The 18,246-nt window shown below is 39.8% G+C and overlaps 1 protein-coding gene across 6 annotated transcripts in view; it reads left to right on the plus strand.

The window, feature by feature from the left end:
• LOC308255571 (testis-specific gene 10 protein) overlaps window positions 1-12,950 on the plus strand; it is a gene marked incomplete at its 3' end in the record, with an annotated part of 124,655 nt that extends 111,705 nt beyond the window's left edge. For 3 of the 6 annotated variants that reach the window (XM_080683187.1, XM_080683188.1, XM_080683190.1), the window contains one exon: window positions 12,231-12,944. In XM_080683187.1, coding sequence (XP_080539313.1) covers window positions 12,231-12,255 — 25 coding nt within the window. Of the gene's footprint in view, window positions 1-12,230 lie in introns of all 6 variants that reach the window. The other 3 variants (XM_080683186.1, XM_080683191.1, XM_080683192.1) reach the window with 2 other exon arrangements.
• Between the last annotated feature and the right edge of the window lie 5,296 nt (window positions 12,951-18,246).

Consider the following 18,246-nt stretch of genomic DNA (forward strand, 5'->3'; position numbering starts at 1 on the left):
TAAGGCCTCTGTTTCCTTGCTGAATTTTTTCTGAAAAATCTATCCAGTGGTTCTCCTACTATGACTGCATTGCTGTCAATCTCTCCCTTAATGTCTATCAAGAGATTTTTATGTACTTGGGTGCTCCTGTGTTGGGTGCATATATGTTTACAAGGGTTTTAATTTCTTATTGAATCATTCCCTTTAGTATTATGTAGTGGCCTTCTTTGTCTCTTGTTATGGTCTTTGTTTTGAAATCTATTTTGTCTCATATGAGTATTGCTACCCCAGCTTTTTTTCCTTTCCATTTGCACAAAATATATTTTTCTGTCCCTTCACTCTCAGTCTATGTGTATCTTTTATTCTGAGGTGTGTCTCTTATAGACAGCATATATATGGGTCATGTTTCTTATCTATTCAATTAACCTATGTCTTTTGACTGGAATGTTTAATCCATTTACTTTTAAGGTTATCATTGATAGGTATTTATTTATTACCATTTTTATTTTCTTTATGCCTATGATACCCTCTCTCTCTCCTTTTCTTCTTAAAGCAATCCCTTTAATATTTCTTGCATTGCTGTTTTGGTGGTAATGTACTCTAACCTTTTTTGTCTAGAAAGCTTTTTAATTCACCTTCCATTTTTAATTATAACCTTGCTGGATACAGTAGTCTTGGATTTAGGTTCTTACTTTTCATTACTTTGAATATGTCATGCCACTCCCTTCTGGCCTGAAGTATTTCTTTTGAGAAGTCAGCTGTCGTTCTAATGAAAACTCCTTTGTAGGTAATTTTATGTCTCTTGCTGCCTTTAAGATTCTTTCTTTGTATTTAATTGTGTGTAATTTTAATTATGCTTTGTCTAAGTGTGGGTCTCTTTGGGTTCATCTTGATTGGGATTCTCTGTGCCTCCTGAACTTTTGTGACATTTTCCCTCATCTAGTTGGGGAAGTTTTCTGTCTTTATTTCTTTAAATACATTCTCTGTTCCTTGCTCACCTTCTTCCACTTCTGGTATTCTTATAGTGCAGATGTTGTTTGGTCCATGTTATCTCAGAGCTCCCTTAAGCTATCTTCCTGCTTTTAAGTTCTTTTTCTATTTGCTGCTCTAATTGGGTATTTATTTCTACATTGTCTTCCAAATTGCTGATTCAATCCTCTGCTTCATTTGATCTACTTTTAATTTTTCCGGTGTGTTCTTGATGCCAGATACATTAATCTTCATTTCTGTCTGGTTCTGGTTAATGGCTTCTATTTCCTTTTTCATGCTCCTATAGTTCCCACTAAGTTCCTTGTAATTTGCACTAAGCTCCTTAAGCACCTTTATAATTATTACTTTGAACTCTATGTCTAATAGGTTGCTTGCCTCCATTTTATTTATTTATTTTTCTGAAGATTCCTTTTGAGGGTTGTTTCTTTGTCTTCCTATTTTAGCTCTCTCTTTGTATTTGCTTCTGTGTATTAGATAGAACTGTTATGCCTCGCAGTCTTTGTCGGATGGCCTTATGTAGAAAGTGTCATGAGGGATCCAGTGGTGCAATCTCTTTGTTCACCTGAGCTGGATGCTCTAAGAATGCCCCTTGTGTGCATTATTTGGGCTCTCCTGTTGTAATTGGGTCTTGATTGTTGATGTCCTGTTTGTGGGAGGGATCTCCCCTCTGACTTGCTGCCAGTGAGGTTCAACCCTAACATCGACGTGCCAGCTCTTGTACAGATGCTAACAGAACAAAATAAGATACAATTGGACCAAACCAAAAATACCATGAAAATCAAGCTACTCAATGCAACAACAGGAAAGACTAAAAAGGAAAAAGAAGAGAAAGCAAAGAAAAAATAAAAAGAATACTAAAAACACATGACCAAAGACTTAGAGAGGATATAAAGAAAAAGGGAGAAAGAAGAAGATGAAAATATGGCTACATGGAAACAAGGAGGAAGCTAAAAGAACTATTATAGATGGAAAAAAATTAAAGAAAACAGAAAATAAATGAAATAATAATAATGAATTTAAAACATAGTAATAATGGGTATATTAAGCTATAGGTAGGAAAAATAAAATGGGAAAAATGAGAAAAAAAGAGAAAAATAAAATAAGAAAAATAATATTAACAATAAGAATAGACTAAAGTAGAATAGAATCAAAGGAAAGAGAAACATTAGATTTATGCAAGAAAAAAATGGACAAACAACAAAAACAAAAAAATCAACCCATACACACCAAAAAACAAAACCACACACACACTTACACACTCAAAAACCTTTGGATCTCCTATTTGTGGAGCTCCCTAGATTTTGCTCTGATGATGTTAGTGTGTCTATCCTGGGCCTCCTGGGAGCTTCTCTGGGTACAGGTCAATGTGAGTCACTGCCCCTTTCTGGCCCTGGGCAACCTGATTCAGGTTCAAGAGGTCGAAGCCCCTACTAGTCCAGTGGGCAGGGACTCCTTAGCCCAGAGGCTGGATCTGTCTTAAGTCTCTTGCCTTGATTCTCCCTGTTCTGAGCTGCACTACCTTCCCCCATGGTACTGTCCCACAGGTGTCAGCTGCAGGAGCTTGAGGTCCCACTAGTGTTCACTTAGCTGCATGGTCTGGGAAGTGTCTGCAGCAGGCGCACATGGTGTCTGGGTTGTGTCCTTGGGGTGCATGCATGGCCCCGGCAGGGTGCCTGTGGGTTCAGGCCTGGACCACAACTAGTCTGGGTGGTGGCAAGGCTGAGCATCTAGTTGCTGCTGCTCCCCACAGCCTCCTCACAAGGAGGACCTTGTAAACTCTTCAAGATGGCATGATTTCCAAGCCAAAGCCACACTAGGGGAGTGCCTGTGGCAGTAGCAATGGCTCTTTGGCCAGGAGAGCCCACCCTGAGACTCCTGCACAATTGGATTGTCACACACACACACACACACACACACACACACACACACACACACACACCTATGCACATCCACACACTGACCCTCTCACTCACTCACTCACTCACTCACTCACACTCTCTACCCCACTCCAGTCCTGCCCGCCACCATGTAGGAATCCTCCCTTTGCCCATTAAAATTTTTTAAAAATTGATTTTAGAGAGGAAGGGAGAAGGAGAGGGAGATAGAAACATCGATGATTACAGAAAAATCACTGATCAGCTGCCTCCTGCACACCCCCCATAAGTGGTTGAACTCACAATCCAGAAATGTGCCCTAACTGGGAATTGAACTGTGACCTTCTGTTTCATAGGTTGACGCTCAATTCTGAGCCACACCAGCCAGGCTGTTTCCCATTTTTTAATTGGGTTGTTGTCTTCCTGGTATTGAGTTATATAAGTTTTTTATGTATTTTGGAATTTAAGCCCTTATGAGATGTATTATTGGCAAACTAGAGGCCCAGTGCATGAAATTCATGCACAGGGGAGAGAGGTCACTCAGCTGGGCCTGCACCCTCTCCAATTCAGGACCCCTCAGGGGATGTCTGACTGCTGGTTTAGGCCCCATCTGGTTTAGGCAGTCGGACATCCCTCTCAAAATCCGGGACCGCTAGCTCCTAACCACTTGCCAGCCTACCAGCTTGATCACCACCTAACCGCTCCCCTGCTGGCCTGATGGCCCCCAACTCCCCTCCCTGGCCAGCCTCTTGGAACTGCCCTCCCCAGCCAGCCTCATGGCCCCAAACTGCTCTCCCCGGCCGGCCTCGTGGCCCCCAACTGCACTCCCCTGCCGGCCTCATGGCCCCCAACTTCCCTCCCTGGCCAGCCTCATGGCCCCCAACTGCCCTCCCCTGCCTACCTCATGGCCCCCAGTTGCCCTCCTCTGTTGGCCTGATCACCCCTAACCACCTCTGCCTTGCCCCCCACCACCATGACTTTGTCCGGAAGGAAGTGGGACATCTGGAAGGTGTCTAGTCTCCCTGTCTAATTAGCATATTACCCTTTTATTAGTATAGATATGTTCTCCCATACAGTGGCTCCCTTTCATTTTGTTGATGGTTTCTTTGCTGTGCAGAAACTTTTTAATTTGATGTAGTCCCATTTGTTTATTGATTTACTAGAGGCCTGGTGCACAAAAATTCATGCACTGGGGGGGGGGGGTCCTCAGCCAGCCTGCCCCCTCTCAGAGTCTGGGAGCCCTCAGGGGATGTCCTACTGATGGCTTAGGCCCGCTCCCCACCTTAGGCCTCCCTCTGCAGGAGGCGACTGGGCTGATCAGGGAAAGGCGCCACCCCCATCACACTGTTGCTGCTGCTGCCCCTGGCCTCCCTCTGCGGGAGATAACCAGGCCAATCAGGGGAAGGCGCTGCCCCCATCACCCCACTGCTGCTGCCACTGCCGGCCACCGCATCTGCCAACCCTCCTCGGCCCTCACAGCCACTGTGGCTTTGTCCAGAAGGACGTCCAGAAAATGTCTGGTCTATCCGGTCTAATTAGCATATTACCTTTTTATTAGTATAGATTGATGAGAGCCATTATGAAGGTGTGAGGTGATATTTCATTGTGGTTTTAATTTTCATTTCTCTGATGATTAGTGACATAGAGCATCTTTTTATGTCTATTCGCCATCTGTATGTCCTCCAAAGAAGTTTCTATTGAGATGTTTGGTCCATTTTTAAATTGGATTGTTTTTTTTTAATGGGTTGACTTGTCTGAGTTCCTTATAAATTTTGGATATTAATCCCTTATCAGCAGTATCATTGGTGAATATATTCTCCCATTCAGTGGGTTGGCTTTTCACTTTGTTGTTTCCTTTGCTGTGTAAAAGCTTTTTAGTTTGATGTAGTCCCATTTTATTTTTTCTTTTGTTTCCCTTACTCGAGGAGATATGTCAAAAAAAACCCAAAACAAACAAACAAACAAAAAAAAAACACACATTGCTATGAGAAATATTTCAGATTTTACTGCCTGTTTTCTCCTAGGATTTTTATGGTTTTGAGTCTTACACTTAAGTCTTTATTCCATTTTGAGTTCATTCTTGTGCATGGTGTAAGAAGGTGGTCTAGTTTCGTTTTTATTGCATATATCTGTTTAATTTTCGAACACTATTGAATAGACTGTCTCTACTCCATTGTATGTTCTTGCCTCTTTGGTCAAATATTAATTGACCATAAAGGCATGGCTTTATTTTAGGTTTTCTATTCTGCTTTTATGCCAGGACCATGTTGTTTCTAGTACCATGGCCTTGTAGTATAGTTAAATATCGGGTAGCATTATTCCTTCAACTTTGTTCTCTTTCTCAAGATTTATGATGCTATGTGGGATCTTTTGCAGTTTCATGTTCATTTTTGGAATATTTGTTCTAGATTTGTGAAATATGCCATTAGCATCTTGGTAGGAATTGCATAGTTTGCTTTGGGTAGTATAGACATTTTAATGACATTAATTTTTACTATCCATGAACATGGTATATGCTTCCACTTATTTGTATCTTCTTCAGTTTCTTTCTTCAATTGCTTTTAATTTTCCATTGTCATGTCTTTTACATCCTTGGTTAAATTTACTAGTACAAACGTATTTTTTGATGAAATAGTAAATGGAATTTTTTTTAGTTTCCCTTTCTGGTAGTTCATTATTGGTGTTTAAAATGCAATTAATTTCTGGGTATTTATTTTGTATCCTGCTATTTTACTGAATTCGTTTATCAGTTCTAGTAGTGTTTTGGTGGAATCTTAAGGGTTCTCTATGTACTGTATTAGATCACCAATAAAGAGTGGTCGTTTTAATTTACAATTTGAATGCCTTTTATTTATTTTTCTTGTCTGATTGCTGTTGCTAGGACTTCCAATACAATGTTGAATGAGAGTGGTGAAATCAGACATCTCTATCTTGTTCCTTTAGGGAAATGCTTTTAGTTTTTGCTTATTATATAATGCTGGCTGTGGGATTATCATATGTGGCCTTTATTATGTTGAGGTATGATCCCTCTATTCCCACTTTGCTAAGAGGTTTTATCGTAAATAGGTACTAGATTTTATCAAATGCTTTTTCTGCATGTATTGGTATGATCATGTGATTTTTATCCTTTTTTTTAAATGTTGTGTATCACGCTTATTGATGTGGATATAGTACCAACCTTGTATCCCTGGAATAAATCTCACTGGACTATGGTGTATGATATTTTTAATGTATTACTGGATCTGATTTGCTATTTTGTTGAGGATTTTAGCATTTATGTTCACCAGGAATATTGGCCTCTAATTTTTTTCTTTTGTAATGTCTTTATCTGGTTTTGGAATTAGGATAATGCTGGCCTCGTAAAATGAGCTGATAAGTATTCTCTTTCTTGAATTTCTTAGAATAGTTTATGAGGTATAGGTATTAATTTTTTTTTGAATGTTTTGTAAAATTCACCTATGAAGCCCTCCTGTTCAGACTTTCTGTTTGATGGGAGTTTATTTTTATTATTATTATTATTTATTACTGCTTCAGTGGCATCAGGAGTAACCAGTCTATTCAGATTTTCTGATTCTTCCTGATTCAGTTTTTGAAGATTGTATGTTTTTAGGAATAGATCCACTTCATCCAGATTTTCCAATTTGTTGGCATATAGTTGTTTATGTTTTCTTACATGTTTTTTTGTATTTCTTTGCTGTCAGTTGTTTCTTCTCCTCTTTCATTTCTGAATTTATTTAGTTGGGTACTCTCTCTTTTTTTTCTTGATGAATCTGGTTAAAGATTCATCAATATTGCTTATCATTTCAAAGAAGCAGTTCTTGGTTTCATTGATATTTTGGGTTCCTTTTTATGACTCTACTTTTAAAATTTCTATTTTAATCTTTATTTCTTTCTTTTTACTCACTATACGCTTCGTTTGTTGGTTTTTTTCAAGATCTTTTAAGTGTTAAGTTAGATTATTTGAGATGTTTCTGATTTCTTGAGATAGGCATGTAATGTTGTGCAATTTCCTCTTAAGACTGCTTTTGCTATGTCCCTTAGATTTTGGGTTGTTGATTTTCATTTTCTTTTATTTCACGGTATCTTAAGAAGTCGTCCTTGATCTCATTTTAACCCATTCATTATTTAGAAGCATGTTATTTAGTAACTGTGTCTTTGTGTGCTTTTTAGGTTTGGGTTTTTTTTTTTGTGTGTGTGTGTGTGTGTGTGTGTGTGATTGATTTCTAGCTTCATAACTATAGAGAAGATTCTTGATATGATTTTAATCTTCGTAAATTTATTGAGACTTGTTTTGAGACTTGTTTGGTCTGTCCTAGAAAATGTTCCATGTGCCCTTGATAAGAATGTATATGCTGCTGCTTTATGGTGAAATGCTCTGATGATATCAATTAAATGTATCCCATCTATTATGTCATGGAAGGTCACGGTTTCCATGTTGATTTTCTGTCTGTAAGATGTATATCCTGATGTAATTAGGGTATTAAAATCCCCTACTATGACCATATTATTGTTGATCTCTCCCTTTATGTCCCTCAAGATTCGCTTTATATATTTAGGTGCTTCCATGTTGGGTTCATAAATGTTTGCAGGGTTATATCCTCTTGTCGGATTGATCCCTTTACCATTATATTGTCCTTCTCTGTCTCTTATTATAGCCTTTGTTTTAAAATCTATTTTGTCAGATATAAGTATAACTACTCCAACTTTTTCCCCTTTTTTATTTGCATGACAAATCTTTTTTCATTCCTTTACTTTTGCTTTCTGTGTATCTTTCATTCTGAGGTATCTTGTAGAAAACATATATATATGGATCTTGTTTTTGTATCTCTTCAACCACCCAATGTCTTTTTATTGAAGCATTTAAACCATTTTCATTTGAAGTGATTATTGTAAGGTACAAATTTATTGTTATTTTATTCTTTATTATTATATACCTCTTCTCCTCCTTCTTCTGCTCCTTCTGCTTCTTCTTCATGAAGACGCTTTAACATCCTATATAATAAAAGGCTAATATGCAAATCAACCGAACGGCCGGTTGTTATGACATGCACTGACCACCAGAGGGCAGACGCTCAATGCAGGAGCTGCCCACTGGTGGTCAGTGCACCAGAGCCCGGGCTCACAGCTGGCGAGCACAGTGGTGATGGCGGGAGCCTCTGCTGTCTCCGTGGCAACACTAAGGATGTCCAACTGACAGCTTAGGCCTGCGAGGAAGCAGGCCTAAGCCATCAGGCGGACATCACCCAAGGGCTCCCAGACTGTGAGAGGGTGCAGGCCAGGCTCAGGGAGCCCCACCCCCGAGTGTACGAATTTCGTGCATTGGGCCTCTAGTCCTATCTAATAAAAGAATAATATGCAAATTGACTGTACCTCTGCTACACCCACAAGCCACGCCCACCAGCCAATCAGGAGTGAGTATGCAAATTAACCCAACCAAGATGGCTGCAGCCATGGAGCAATCAGGAGGCTGGGTTTCCCCAGCAATGGAGGAAGCCAAGTTTCCCGCACACCCTGGCTGGCCCAGGCCTGCACTCACGGCTACAAAGTTTCAATTATAGAAGATAAATAAATCCCAGATACCAGGGCCTCTGCTTGGGTCACCGGGGGGCATGGCCAGCCTGCAAACCACCACAGGCCCCTTGTCCAGGCTACCCCATGCCTCAAGTGAACCCCCACCCTGATCCGGGACACCCTTCAGGGAAAACCAGCTGACCCCCACCCGTGCACCAGGCCTCTATCCTATCTAATCCTATCTAATAAAAGGATAATATGCAAATTGACCATCACTCCAACACACAAAATGGCTGCCCCCATGTGGTCAAAGATGACTGCCCCCATGTGGACACAAGATGGCCACCACAAGATGGCCAGCAGAGGAGGGCAGTTGGGAGGGACTAGGTCTGCAAGGGAGGGCAGTTGGGGGCAACTGGGCCTGCAGGGAAGGGCAGTTAGGGGTGACAAGGCCTTCAGGGGAGGGCAGTTAGGTGTGACCAGGCCTGCAGGGTGGGCAGTTAGGAGCAAACAGGCTAGCAGGGGAGCTGTTAGGCATCAATCAAGCTGGCAGGGGAGTGGTTAGGGGGTGATCAGGCTGGCAGGCAGAAGTGGTTAGGGGCAATCGGGAGCCAGCAATCCTGGATTGTGAGAGGGATGTCCGACTGCCCGTTTAGGCCCGATCCAACCCGATCCTACTTGGATCAGGCCTAAACGGGCAGTCGGACATCCCTTGAGGGGTCCCAGATTGGAGAGGGTGCAGGCTGGGCTGAGGGACACACACCCCCGTGCACGAATTTCATGCACCGGGCCTCTAGTTTATTATAATACTGGTTTAGTGGTAGTTAACTACTTTAGCTTTTTCTTGTCTGGGAAGCTTGTTATTTCTACATCAATTTTAAATGACAGCCTTGTTGGGTAAAGTAGTCTTGGGTGTAGGTCCTTGCTTTTCATTACAGTGAGTATTTCGTGCCAATCCTTTGTGGCCTAAAATTTTTCTGTTGAGAAATGAGCTGACAGTCTTATGGGAGCTCTCTTGTAGAAAACTAACTATCTTTCTCTTGATGATTTTCAGATTATCTCTTTGTCTTTAACCTTTGCTATTTTAATTATTATGTGTCTTGGTGTGGGCCTCTCTGGGTTCACCTTGTGTGGGACTTTCTATGCTTCTTGGACTTGTATATTTTTTGTTCATCAGCTTAGGGACATTTTCAGCCACTATTTCTTCAAATAGGTTTTTGAAACTGCTTTCACTCTTCTCCTTATATTGCAGATGTTGATAAGCTGCATGTTGTTCCAAAGATTTCTTAAACTGTCCTTATATCAAAAAATGTTTTTGCTCCTTTACTTGTATATGTTCTGCTAGCTTGACTTCTAAATTGCTAATTTGCTTTTCAGCTTTATCCAATCTATTGTTTATTCTTTCCAGTGTATTTTTCATTTCAGATATCAAATTGTTCATTTGCAACTGGTTCTTTTTTATGGTTTCTACATTTTGTTGTTGTTGTTTTAATGCTTGCTATTTCTTTGTTAAGTTATCACTAAGTTCCATGAATATCCTTATAACAATTTTTTTGAACTCTTCATCTGGTACAATGCTTGTTTCCATTTCATTTAACTCTTTTTCTGGACATTTCTCTTGTTCTTTCATTTAGGTTTGTCTTTTTATATCCCCATTTTGTCTGCCTCTTTATATTTGTTTCTGTGTATTAGGTAGATTTGCTATGTCTCCCAATCTTGGTAGGATGGTGTCCTGTGGAACTTAGTGGCACAGTCTCCTTGATCACCTGAGCTGGGTACTCCAGTAATATCTCTTGTGTATGTTATGTGAGCTCTTTTGTCATAATTGAGTGTTGAGTTTGCTATGGGCCTGTTTGTGTGTGTGTTTGATCCTCAAGCTTGCTGACTATGTGTATTGATCTTGACCACAGTGTACAAGCTACTGTGCAGGTGCTGACCACGTGAACCAGAATATGCCTCAGCAGGATCTGATGCCTCCTGAGATCTGCCTTTGTTAAGCTAATTGGATCCTGCTCTGATGTTGTCTGAATTTGGCCACTGAGTGTGTCTATTCTGGTGCCTTTTGGGAGGTACCCTGGTCAATGTCAGATACTGCCTGTGACCTACACTGGGCAACCTTTTTAGAGCTACAAAGTAATCCACAGTTTGTGGCTAACTCTGCCGGCCTTCACCTGCCAGCTGCCTGTTAGGTTCAATCACTAAAAGAGCCTCTAGGTAGAGGTGAGTGGTGTTCACCACATTGATATAGGTTGAAACTCATGCCAGTGCTGAGTCTGAGGCTGCTCAGCAAATGTCCCAGGTTATACCAAATCTAGCTACTCCCTGCCAGGTGCCCATAGACCTTTGTGGTGGGGTGGTGTCTCAAGGAGTCATCAGGATGAGGATAGCAGATTTTATCAGGCCCAAACAGACCAAGATTTGGTCGTTAAAGGAAGGGCTCTGCACCAGTTTGGAATGCAAGGGGAAAAAATGACCATGTCCTAGTACAACACAACACAGTCTGTCCTAGATCTTGCCCAGACCTCCTCGGCAGGGCGGGACTGCCTGGAGTCATGGGGGTGGGATCACCTGGAGCCTAGAGAGTGGGGCTAATGTATCTATTGTGAGAGGAGGCACTGGTCAGTTTCATGGGAAAGTGGGGGGTATGGACCAGCCACAAAGCCACAAAACTCAGTCCCTGAGTCAGCTCATACATCTGCACCCTGGCCCAGAAAGATGACTCCTCAGCAGGGAACCCAGAGGATGGGGCTATTGTATTCCCCCAGGCTGATGCCATAAGGAGAGAAGTCCTCCTCTGAGGAAAGATGGTGTCTATAGTGTGAAAGAGGGATTCAGCACAGAGAGCCTGATGGCTGTCCCTTCAGCTCTCTCCCCAGAGCCATAAACCCCAATCTGTCCTCCTGGGCCTCTAGTCTGCTTTGCCCTCCTTCTATCGGTACTCAGGGTGAGTAGCTGTGAACAAGATTTTGTGTGTTGGCCCTTTAAGAGTGTACCTGGTCTGTTTCTTGTCCCTATAGTTTTGCCTTTTCTAGGATGTCATAGAATTGGAATCATCATATGTAGCCTCTAGTGGCTAAATTTCACTCAACAGTATATTTCAGATTTTTCCAGATTGTTATATGCATCAGATCTTGTTGAATATTCCTTTTACCCACTGAAAAGTGTTCCACTGTACGGATCTACAAGTTTTCTTTCCCGTTTACTTGGAAAGAACTATAGCCTTATCTGGAGTTATAAAAATAGTTAAAAGGGGAGTTCCCCATATCCTTCCCCCAGCTTACAAAGTAACATCTTACAAACCAGGAAATTAACATTGGTAAAATACAGTTAATTTTAACTCATATTCAGTTTTCACTTGTTTTTCCATGTTTTCATTTATAGTTTTTTTACACACCACCCATATTTCACCACCACAATCAAGACACCTAATTGTTCCATCAGCACCAAGGAACTCACTCTCTCATGATACCACTTTATAGTTAGTCAAAGCACACACACACCCTCCCCCAAGTAAATATTAATTTCTGCTCCACCTTTATAATTCTGTCATTTTGAGAATGTTATATAAATAGAATCACAAACATTATGTGACTTTTTGAGATTGACTTTTTTTTCATTTAACACAATGTCCATGAGATCCATTCAAGTTGTATCTAATAATAGTTGATTCCTTTTTAATATTGAATATGATTCCAAGATATGGATGTATCACAGTTTGTAAACACTGAGCAAAAAAATACATTGTATCTTTTTTTTCACAGAAGCTGGGGGAAAAATCGTAAGTATTGCCAAAGTAATGTTAGAATTTAATTTTATACATGGTGAAATTGTGGAATTAAAAATGTTAATCTGCACGAATTTTCTTCTCTCTCATAGGAATCTTTGCTATAGAGATTTCTGACATGCGAAAAGATTCTTCACATCCTTGGGAAAGGTCAAAATGTCAATCTGATTTTTTTGCTATATGATTGCATTTATCTTTTGAATCCTTGACAATGTTAAATGTATATATTAACTTTGTGCCTCTGAATCTCTGTTCTCATGTGCCATATTGCAGTGATCAGAGATGACTTACAAAAACAAAAATGCATGTGGCTCTTTCTACCCATACAGTAATAGTGAGTGTAAAATCCACTTACTTCACTATTGAACACTGTTATGTTAACTATCCGGAGTAAATAAAGAAGCTTATAAAAAGAGAGAAAAGTGTTTTTTACAAAACTGATTTCCTTTCCTTTCTTGGTATCTCATATAATTGGATGGTTATTTTTCTTAGTTATTTATCCTTTCTTGGCTGGAGAAGTTCTGCCAAAATAGCCCCAGTTTGCTGATACTGGCCTGGGTCCCAATATGCCACTTTGTACCCAGCCTGACGCAAATTCCAGGCCATAATCTGACTTCAAAGCAGCAGATAGTAGGAGTGTGTCAGGATCTTAAATCCATAATATTGTACCACTGATTAACTTTCTGCAATTGTGTTTACCCATACTATTTTTAGAAAGGCAGGTGATGCTATATCTGTCAAGAATGTAAGATTTTTAAAATCTGTATTTTTAATAAGTTTTCTTTAAAACATTAAAGTACTGCAATCAACTTAATTGCCATTTTATTTATTTTTTATTTTTTGCCTGTGGCAGGTGTTTGTTATATAGAGTAATAAATCCAGTGACCTTTCCTTATTTCCACTAAAATTGCCTAAATCTCTTACCTTTTCTGTCCATTGATTTTGAATTAAGAGCCTGAACACTACTGCATTTTACTGACATTAGCTATTTGTATTCTTGCCATTTATTACAAAAATTATATCGTTAATAGTATTCATAGGATGTAAACAGTTTCTCATTGTATACAGTCACTATTCAGTATGACTACAGTAATGTAGGATAGGGCCCTGATTTAGGTCTTGTTTAATCATTAACTCCATAAACTCTGTGATATTTTTCCATAAGCCCATGCTACATATTTACTTTAGTTTGATTTTTAAAAACCTTGAGGTTATTCATATAGTTCAAGACTCTCATTACAGATTGGTTTAAAAATTAAATAATTTAAAATATGATGTCCTTTTATAAACATTTTAGACAATAATACACAAAGAGTTGTTGGTAAAAAAAAGTTGTTGATGCTAATATTAAATAATGTATTAATAAATATGCAAAATTAACCTTTGCTAGGTGATGCAATGACCTAAGCACTGCGTCATTACAACATTAATTTTAATCTGTCCACCTCCTAGATAACCTGACAAGGAGCTGAGTGTCACCTGTCACATGTACTTTACATGTTGTATGTGGAGGGCAGTATGTCGGGAAAAGGGCATGAGATAAATAAGAATGAAATATGTAAGCAAATATTTCCATACTTGATTAAAAGTATACTGTACTTGACTTGTGCCATTAATTACAGGATATTTAAAAGGAAAATTATTTGGTAAGTATAAAGGGGCCAATATTATCCAAAGGTAGGGAAACCTCAACTGTATTCTATGTTAAAACTCAAAGAAAATATTTTTTCTTATAGTTATATTTAAGGACATTCATTATTTTAAATCAGATTCATGTCACATGATATAAATATATATTAGCCTATTGATAAGGTTGAGATCATCTAATGCAATAAGATGCACAATACAAAAACTATACCAAACATATTCTTTCTTTGATAACAAAGAAATCTGAAAAAGAGCTCTCAAATTTGAAATGTCATGTTTAATCCAAAACATCCATTCTTGCTGAAGTAAGGGTGTTTTGAAAGAGAATTGTTAACCATTTGAGTTAAATATCTCAGAGACACTAAGTCTCAATACATCTAAACTAAATTCAACAGTGTGTCCTCTTGCAGTCTCTACCCTTGTTTCCCACATAGACAGTATGTCAGATGCTTGAATCCTTAGCCCAGATGCCATTAGAAGTCACTCCCTTCCCTTCTCACTGCACAATTTAGTCAACCTAAATGTCACTTCCTCCTACATATTGAAGAAATTAAAGAAGACCTAAATAGTGGAAAAACATCCTGTGTTCATGGACTGGGAGCCAAATATTGTTAAGATGGCAATATTCCCCCAAGCCATCTTCAGATTAAATAGAATTCTTTTTGAAATTCCAATGGAGTCCATCTTTTTTCCCCCACAGAAATGGAAAATCCAATCCTAACATTCATATGGAATTTCAAGAGATCCAGAATAGCTCAATCATGAAACAGAAGAACAAAGTTGGAAGACCCACATTTCTCAATTTCAAAAACTTACTGCTAAGCTACAGTTACCAAAATAGTGTAGTACTAACGTGAGGATAAACAAAGATCAATGGAATAGATTGAGAGTCCAGAAATAAACCCATACTTCTATGGTCAGTTGATTTCTTTTTTTTTTTTTTTAAATATATTTTATTGATTTTTTACAGAGAGGAAGGAAGAGGGATAGAGAGTTAGAAACATTGATGAGAGAGAAACATCGATCAGCTGCCTCCTGCACACCCCCTACTGGGGATGTGCCCGCAACCAAGGTACATGCCCTTGACCGGAATCGAACCCGGGACCCTTCAGTCCGCAGGCCGACGCTCTATCCACTGAGCCAAACCGGTTTCTGCTATGGTCAATTGATTTCAACAAGAGTGCCTATCATTCAATGGGGGAAAAGAACAGTCCCTTTAGCAAGTGGTGCTGGGACAATTGGAAAACCACATGCTAAAGAATGAAGCTGGACCCTTACCACACACCACTTACAAAAATCAACTCAAAGTGAAATATATACCTACATTTAAGTGCTAAAACTATTAAACTATTCAAAGAAAATATACAGGCAAATCTTCATGACCTTGGATTTCATAATTGTTTCTTAAATATGACTTAAAAGACAACTTCCAAGATAGATAAATTAGCCTTCATCAGATTTAAAAACCAGTGTATCAAAAGACACTACAAAGAAAGTGAATGGAAGAAAATATTTGCAAATAATATATCTGGTAATGGTGTAGTATCCAGAATATATAATTTTTATAACCCAACCATAAAAAATGACTCATTTTAATAATGGGCAAAGGATTTGGGTAGACATTCTCCAAAGAAGATATACTAATGGTTAATAAGCACATGAAAAGATACCCAATGTCATTAGTCATTAGGGCAATTGAGATTAAAGCTATAACATAACCCCTCACATTGTAAGATGGCTAGAATGGAAAATACGATAATAAGTATCAATGCGGATGTGGAGAAATTCATACATTGCTGATGGAAATATAAAATGTTTCGGCCACTGTGGAAAAGTTTGGCAGTTCCTCAGTAAATTAAACATGGAGTTAACATATGACCCAACAATTCAACTCCTACTTATATAATCAAAAGAACTGAAAATGTGCTCAAACAACACTTGTACATGAATGTCCATATTAGCTCCAATTGGAAACTACCCACCCAAATGTCCAACAACTGATGGATGGGTCAACACAATGTGTTACATCCCTATGATAGAATATTATTCAGTCATAATTGTGAATGAAGTACAGATACATGGAACAACATGGATAGCCCTTGAACACATTGTGCTAAGTGAAAGAATCCAGACACAAAACCCACATAGTTTGTGATTCCATTCATTTGAAATCTTCAAATAGGCAAATCCATAGAGACAATGAAGATTAGTGGTTGCCAGGGGCAATGGTGGGCGCAGGGAGCTGCTTAGTGGGCACAGTGTTGCTATTTGGGTGATGAATAAGTCCTGGAACTAGGTAGTGGGAATAGTTGTACTGCATTATGCTACTGAGCTGTACAATTTTAAATAGTTAATAAAATGTTAAATTTTGTTATTTTACCATAATTTATGAAAAAGTCATTTTCTCAAAATTTCTCTGACTCCTAGCATTGGTCTGACTGGGTCAAGTTCTCCTGCAAAAGTATCTAGTATTTCTCCTTTGAAGGACTTATCACAGTTGTAATTGATTTTTTTGGGTGTAATTATTTGTCTAATATCTGTCTTTCCTTCTTTACAATAAAATTCATCAGGGTAAGGGATCATATCTGTCTTCACCATTGTATCTCCTAGGGTGTAGCACAATGCTTGGTACATACTAGGTATTTTGTAAATACTATGGAACAAGTAAAGCAGGGGTGGGGAATCTTTTTTCTGCCAAGGGCCATTTGGGTATTTATAACATAATTCAGGGGCCATACAAAATTATCAACTTAAAAATTAGCCTGCTATATTTGGTCAAACATTTAATTAACTCACCCCTAATGCCTTGGCAGGTCCTGATCAAATGATTTATTGGGCCTTGTAGATGTTTCCAACCCTGAAATGAAGGAACGAATTTCCCCTAATTCCTAACAATTATAGTATCTCCTAAATGTCTTTGAAATAATCTACTTTTCTCTATTCTCACTTTAATCTAGACCATAGTAACATCTTAATCTAGAATGATGTGACAATCTCCTATTCGCTCTCTTGATCTGATTCAGTCTCCACACTGTAATCAAAGAAGTAGTTTTAAAACACTAATACGATCACATCTCTCTCTGCACACGTACTCTGTGAGTACCAAATTTACCATTAGACTGAAGTTCAAACTCTTTATTTAACACTAGAGGCCTGGTGCATGAAAATGGTGCACTGGGGGGTGGAGGGGTTCTTCAGCCCAGCCTGCACCCTCTTGCAGTGCAGGACCCCTCGGGGGATGCCTGCCTGCTGGCTTAAGCCCGCTTCCCCCAGGGATTGGGCTTAAGCTGACAGGCAGACATCCTTCTCACAGTCCAGGGCTCTCACAGTCCGGGACCCCTTGCTCCTTACCACCCACCTGCAGCAGAGATGGGAGAGGCTCCCACCACAGCCGCTGCACTCGCCAGCCATGAATCTGGCTTCTGGCTTAGTGTCGCTCTGCCTATGGGAGCACCCTGACCACCATGGGGTATCTCCTGCATTGAGCGTCAGCCCCCTCGTGGTCAGTGCGCATCATAGCAACTGGTCGATTTGTATATTAGGGTTTTATTATATAGGATTGCCTTCATCTCTCTGATTTGGTTATTTATTTTTTAATCTTTTCAGCTTCATACTGCTCCCACCCATTTTAAAAATATATATTACTAGGGGCCTGGTGCATGAAATTTGTGCACTGGGGAGGGGTCCCTCAGCTCAGCCTGCCCCCTCTCACATACTGGGAGCCCTCAGGGGATGTCCTACTGAGGCAACCAGGTTGATCAGGGGAAGGCGCCAGCCCCATCACCCCACTGCTGCAGCCACTGACAGTCACTGTAGCCACCAAGGTATTTTCATCAACATGGACTCCAGTCCCTTCACCATGAAAAAATGACAACTTTCTTTAAGCATTTTTAAGATGTGTCTTTCAGCCAAAACCGGTTTGGCTCAGTGGATAGAGCATCAGCCTGTGGACTGAAAGGTCCCAGGTTCGATTCCGGTCAAGGGCATGTAACTTGGTTGCGGGCACATCCCCAGTAGGGGGTGTGCAAGAGGCAGCTGATCGATGTTTCTCTCTCATCGATGTTTCTAACTCTCTATCCCTCTTCCTTCCTCTCTGTAAAAAATCAATAAAATATATTTTAAAAAAAAGAAAATAAAAGATGTGTCTTTCATAGGATATGATATTTCTTTCTTTATTTTTCTTTTTATCCTCACCTGAGGATATGTTTCCATTGATTTTATCCCCTTCCCTCTGATCCCAGGCTCGGCCCCTGCCCAAGCCTAAAGCCTCCACCCCAGGCTTTAGGCTTGGGAAGGGGTTCCTCCCAGCACCTCCGATCGCAGGCTCGGCCCCTTCCTAAGCCTAAAGCCTCCACTCCATGGCCAGCTGGAGTGACCTGGGTGCCGAGGAGGTTCCCGGGACTTAGGTATGTATGCAAATTAACCACCATCTTTGTTGGGTTAATTTGCATACTCTGATTG

Source organism: Plecotus auritus, assembly GCF_963455305.1.
Source record: "Plecotus auritus genome assembly, chromosome: 8".
NCBI classification, from domain to species: Eukaryota; Metazoa; Chordata; class Mammalia; order Chiroptera; family Vespertilionidae; genus Plecotus; species Plecotus auritus.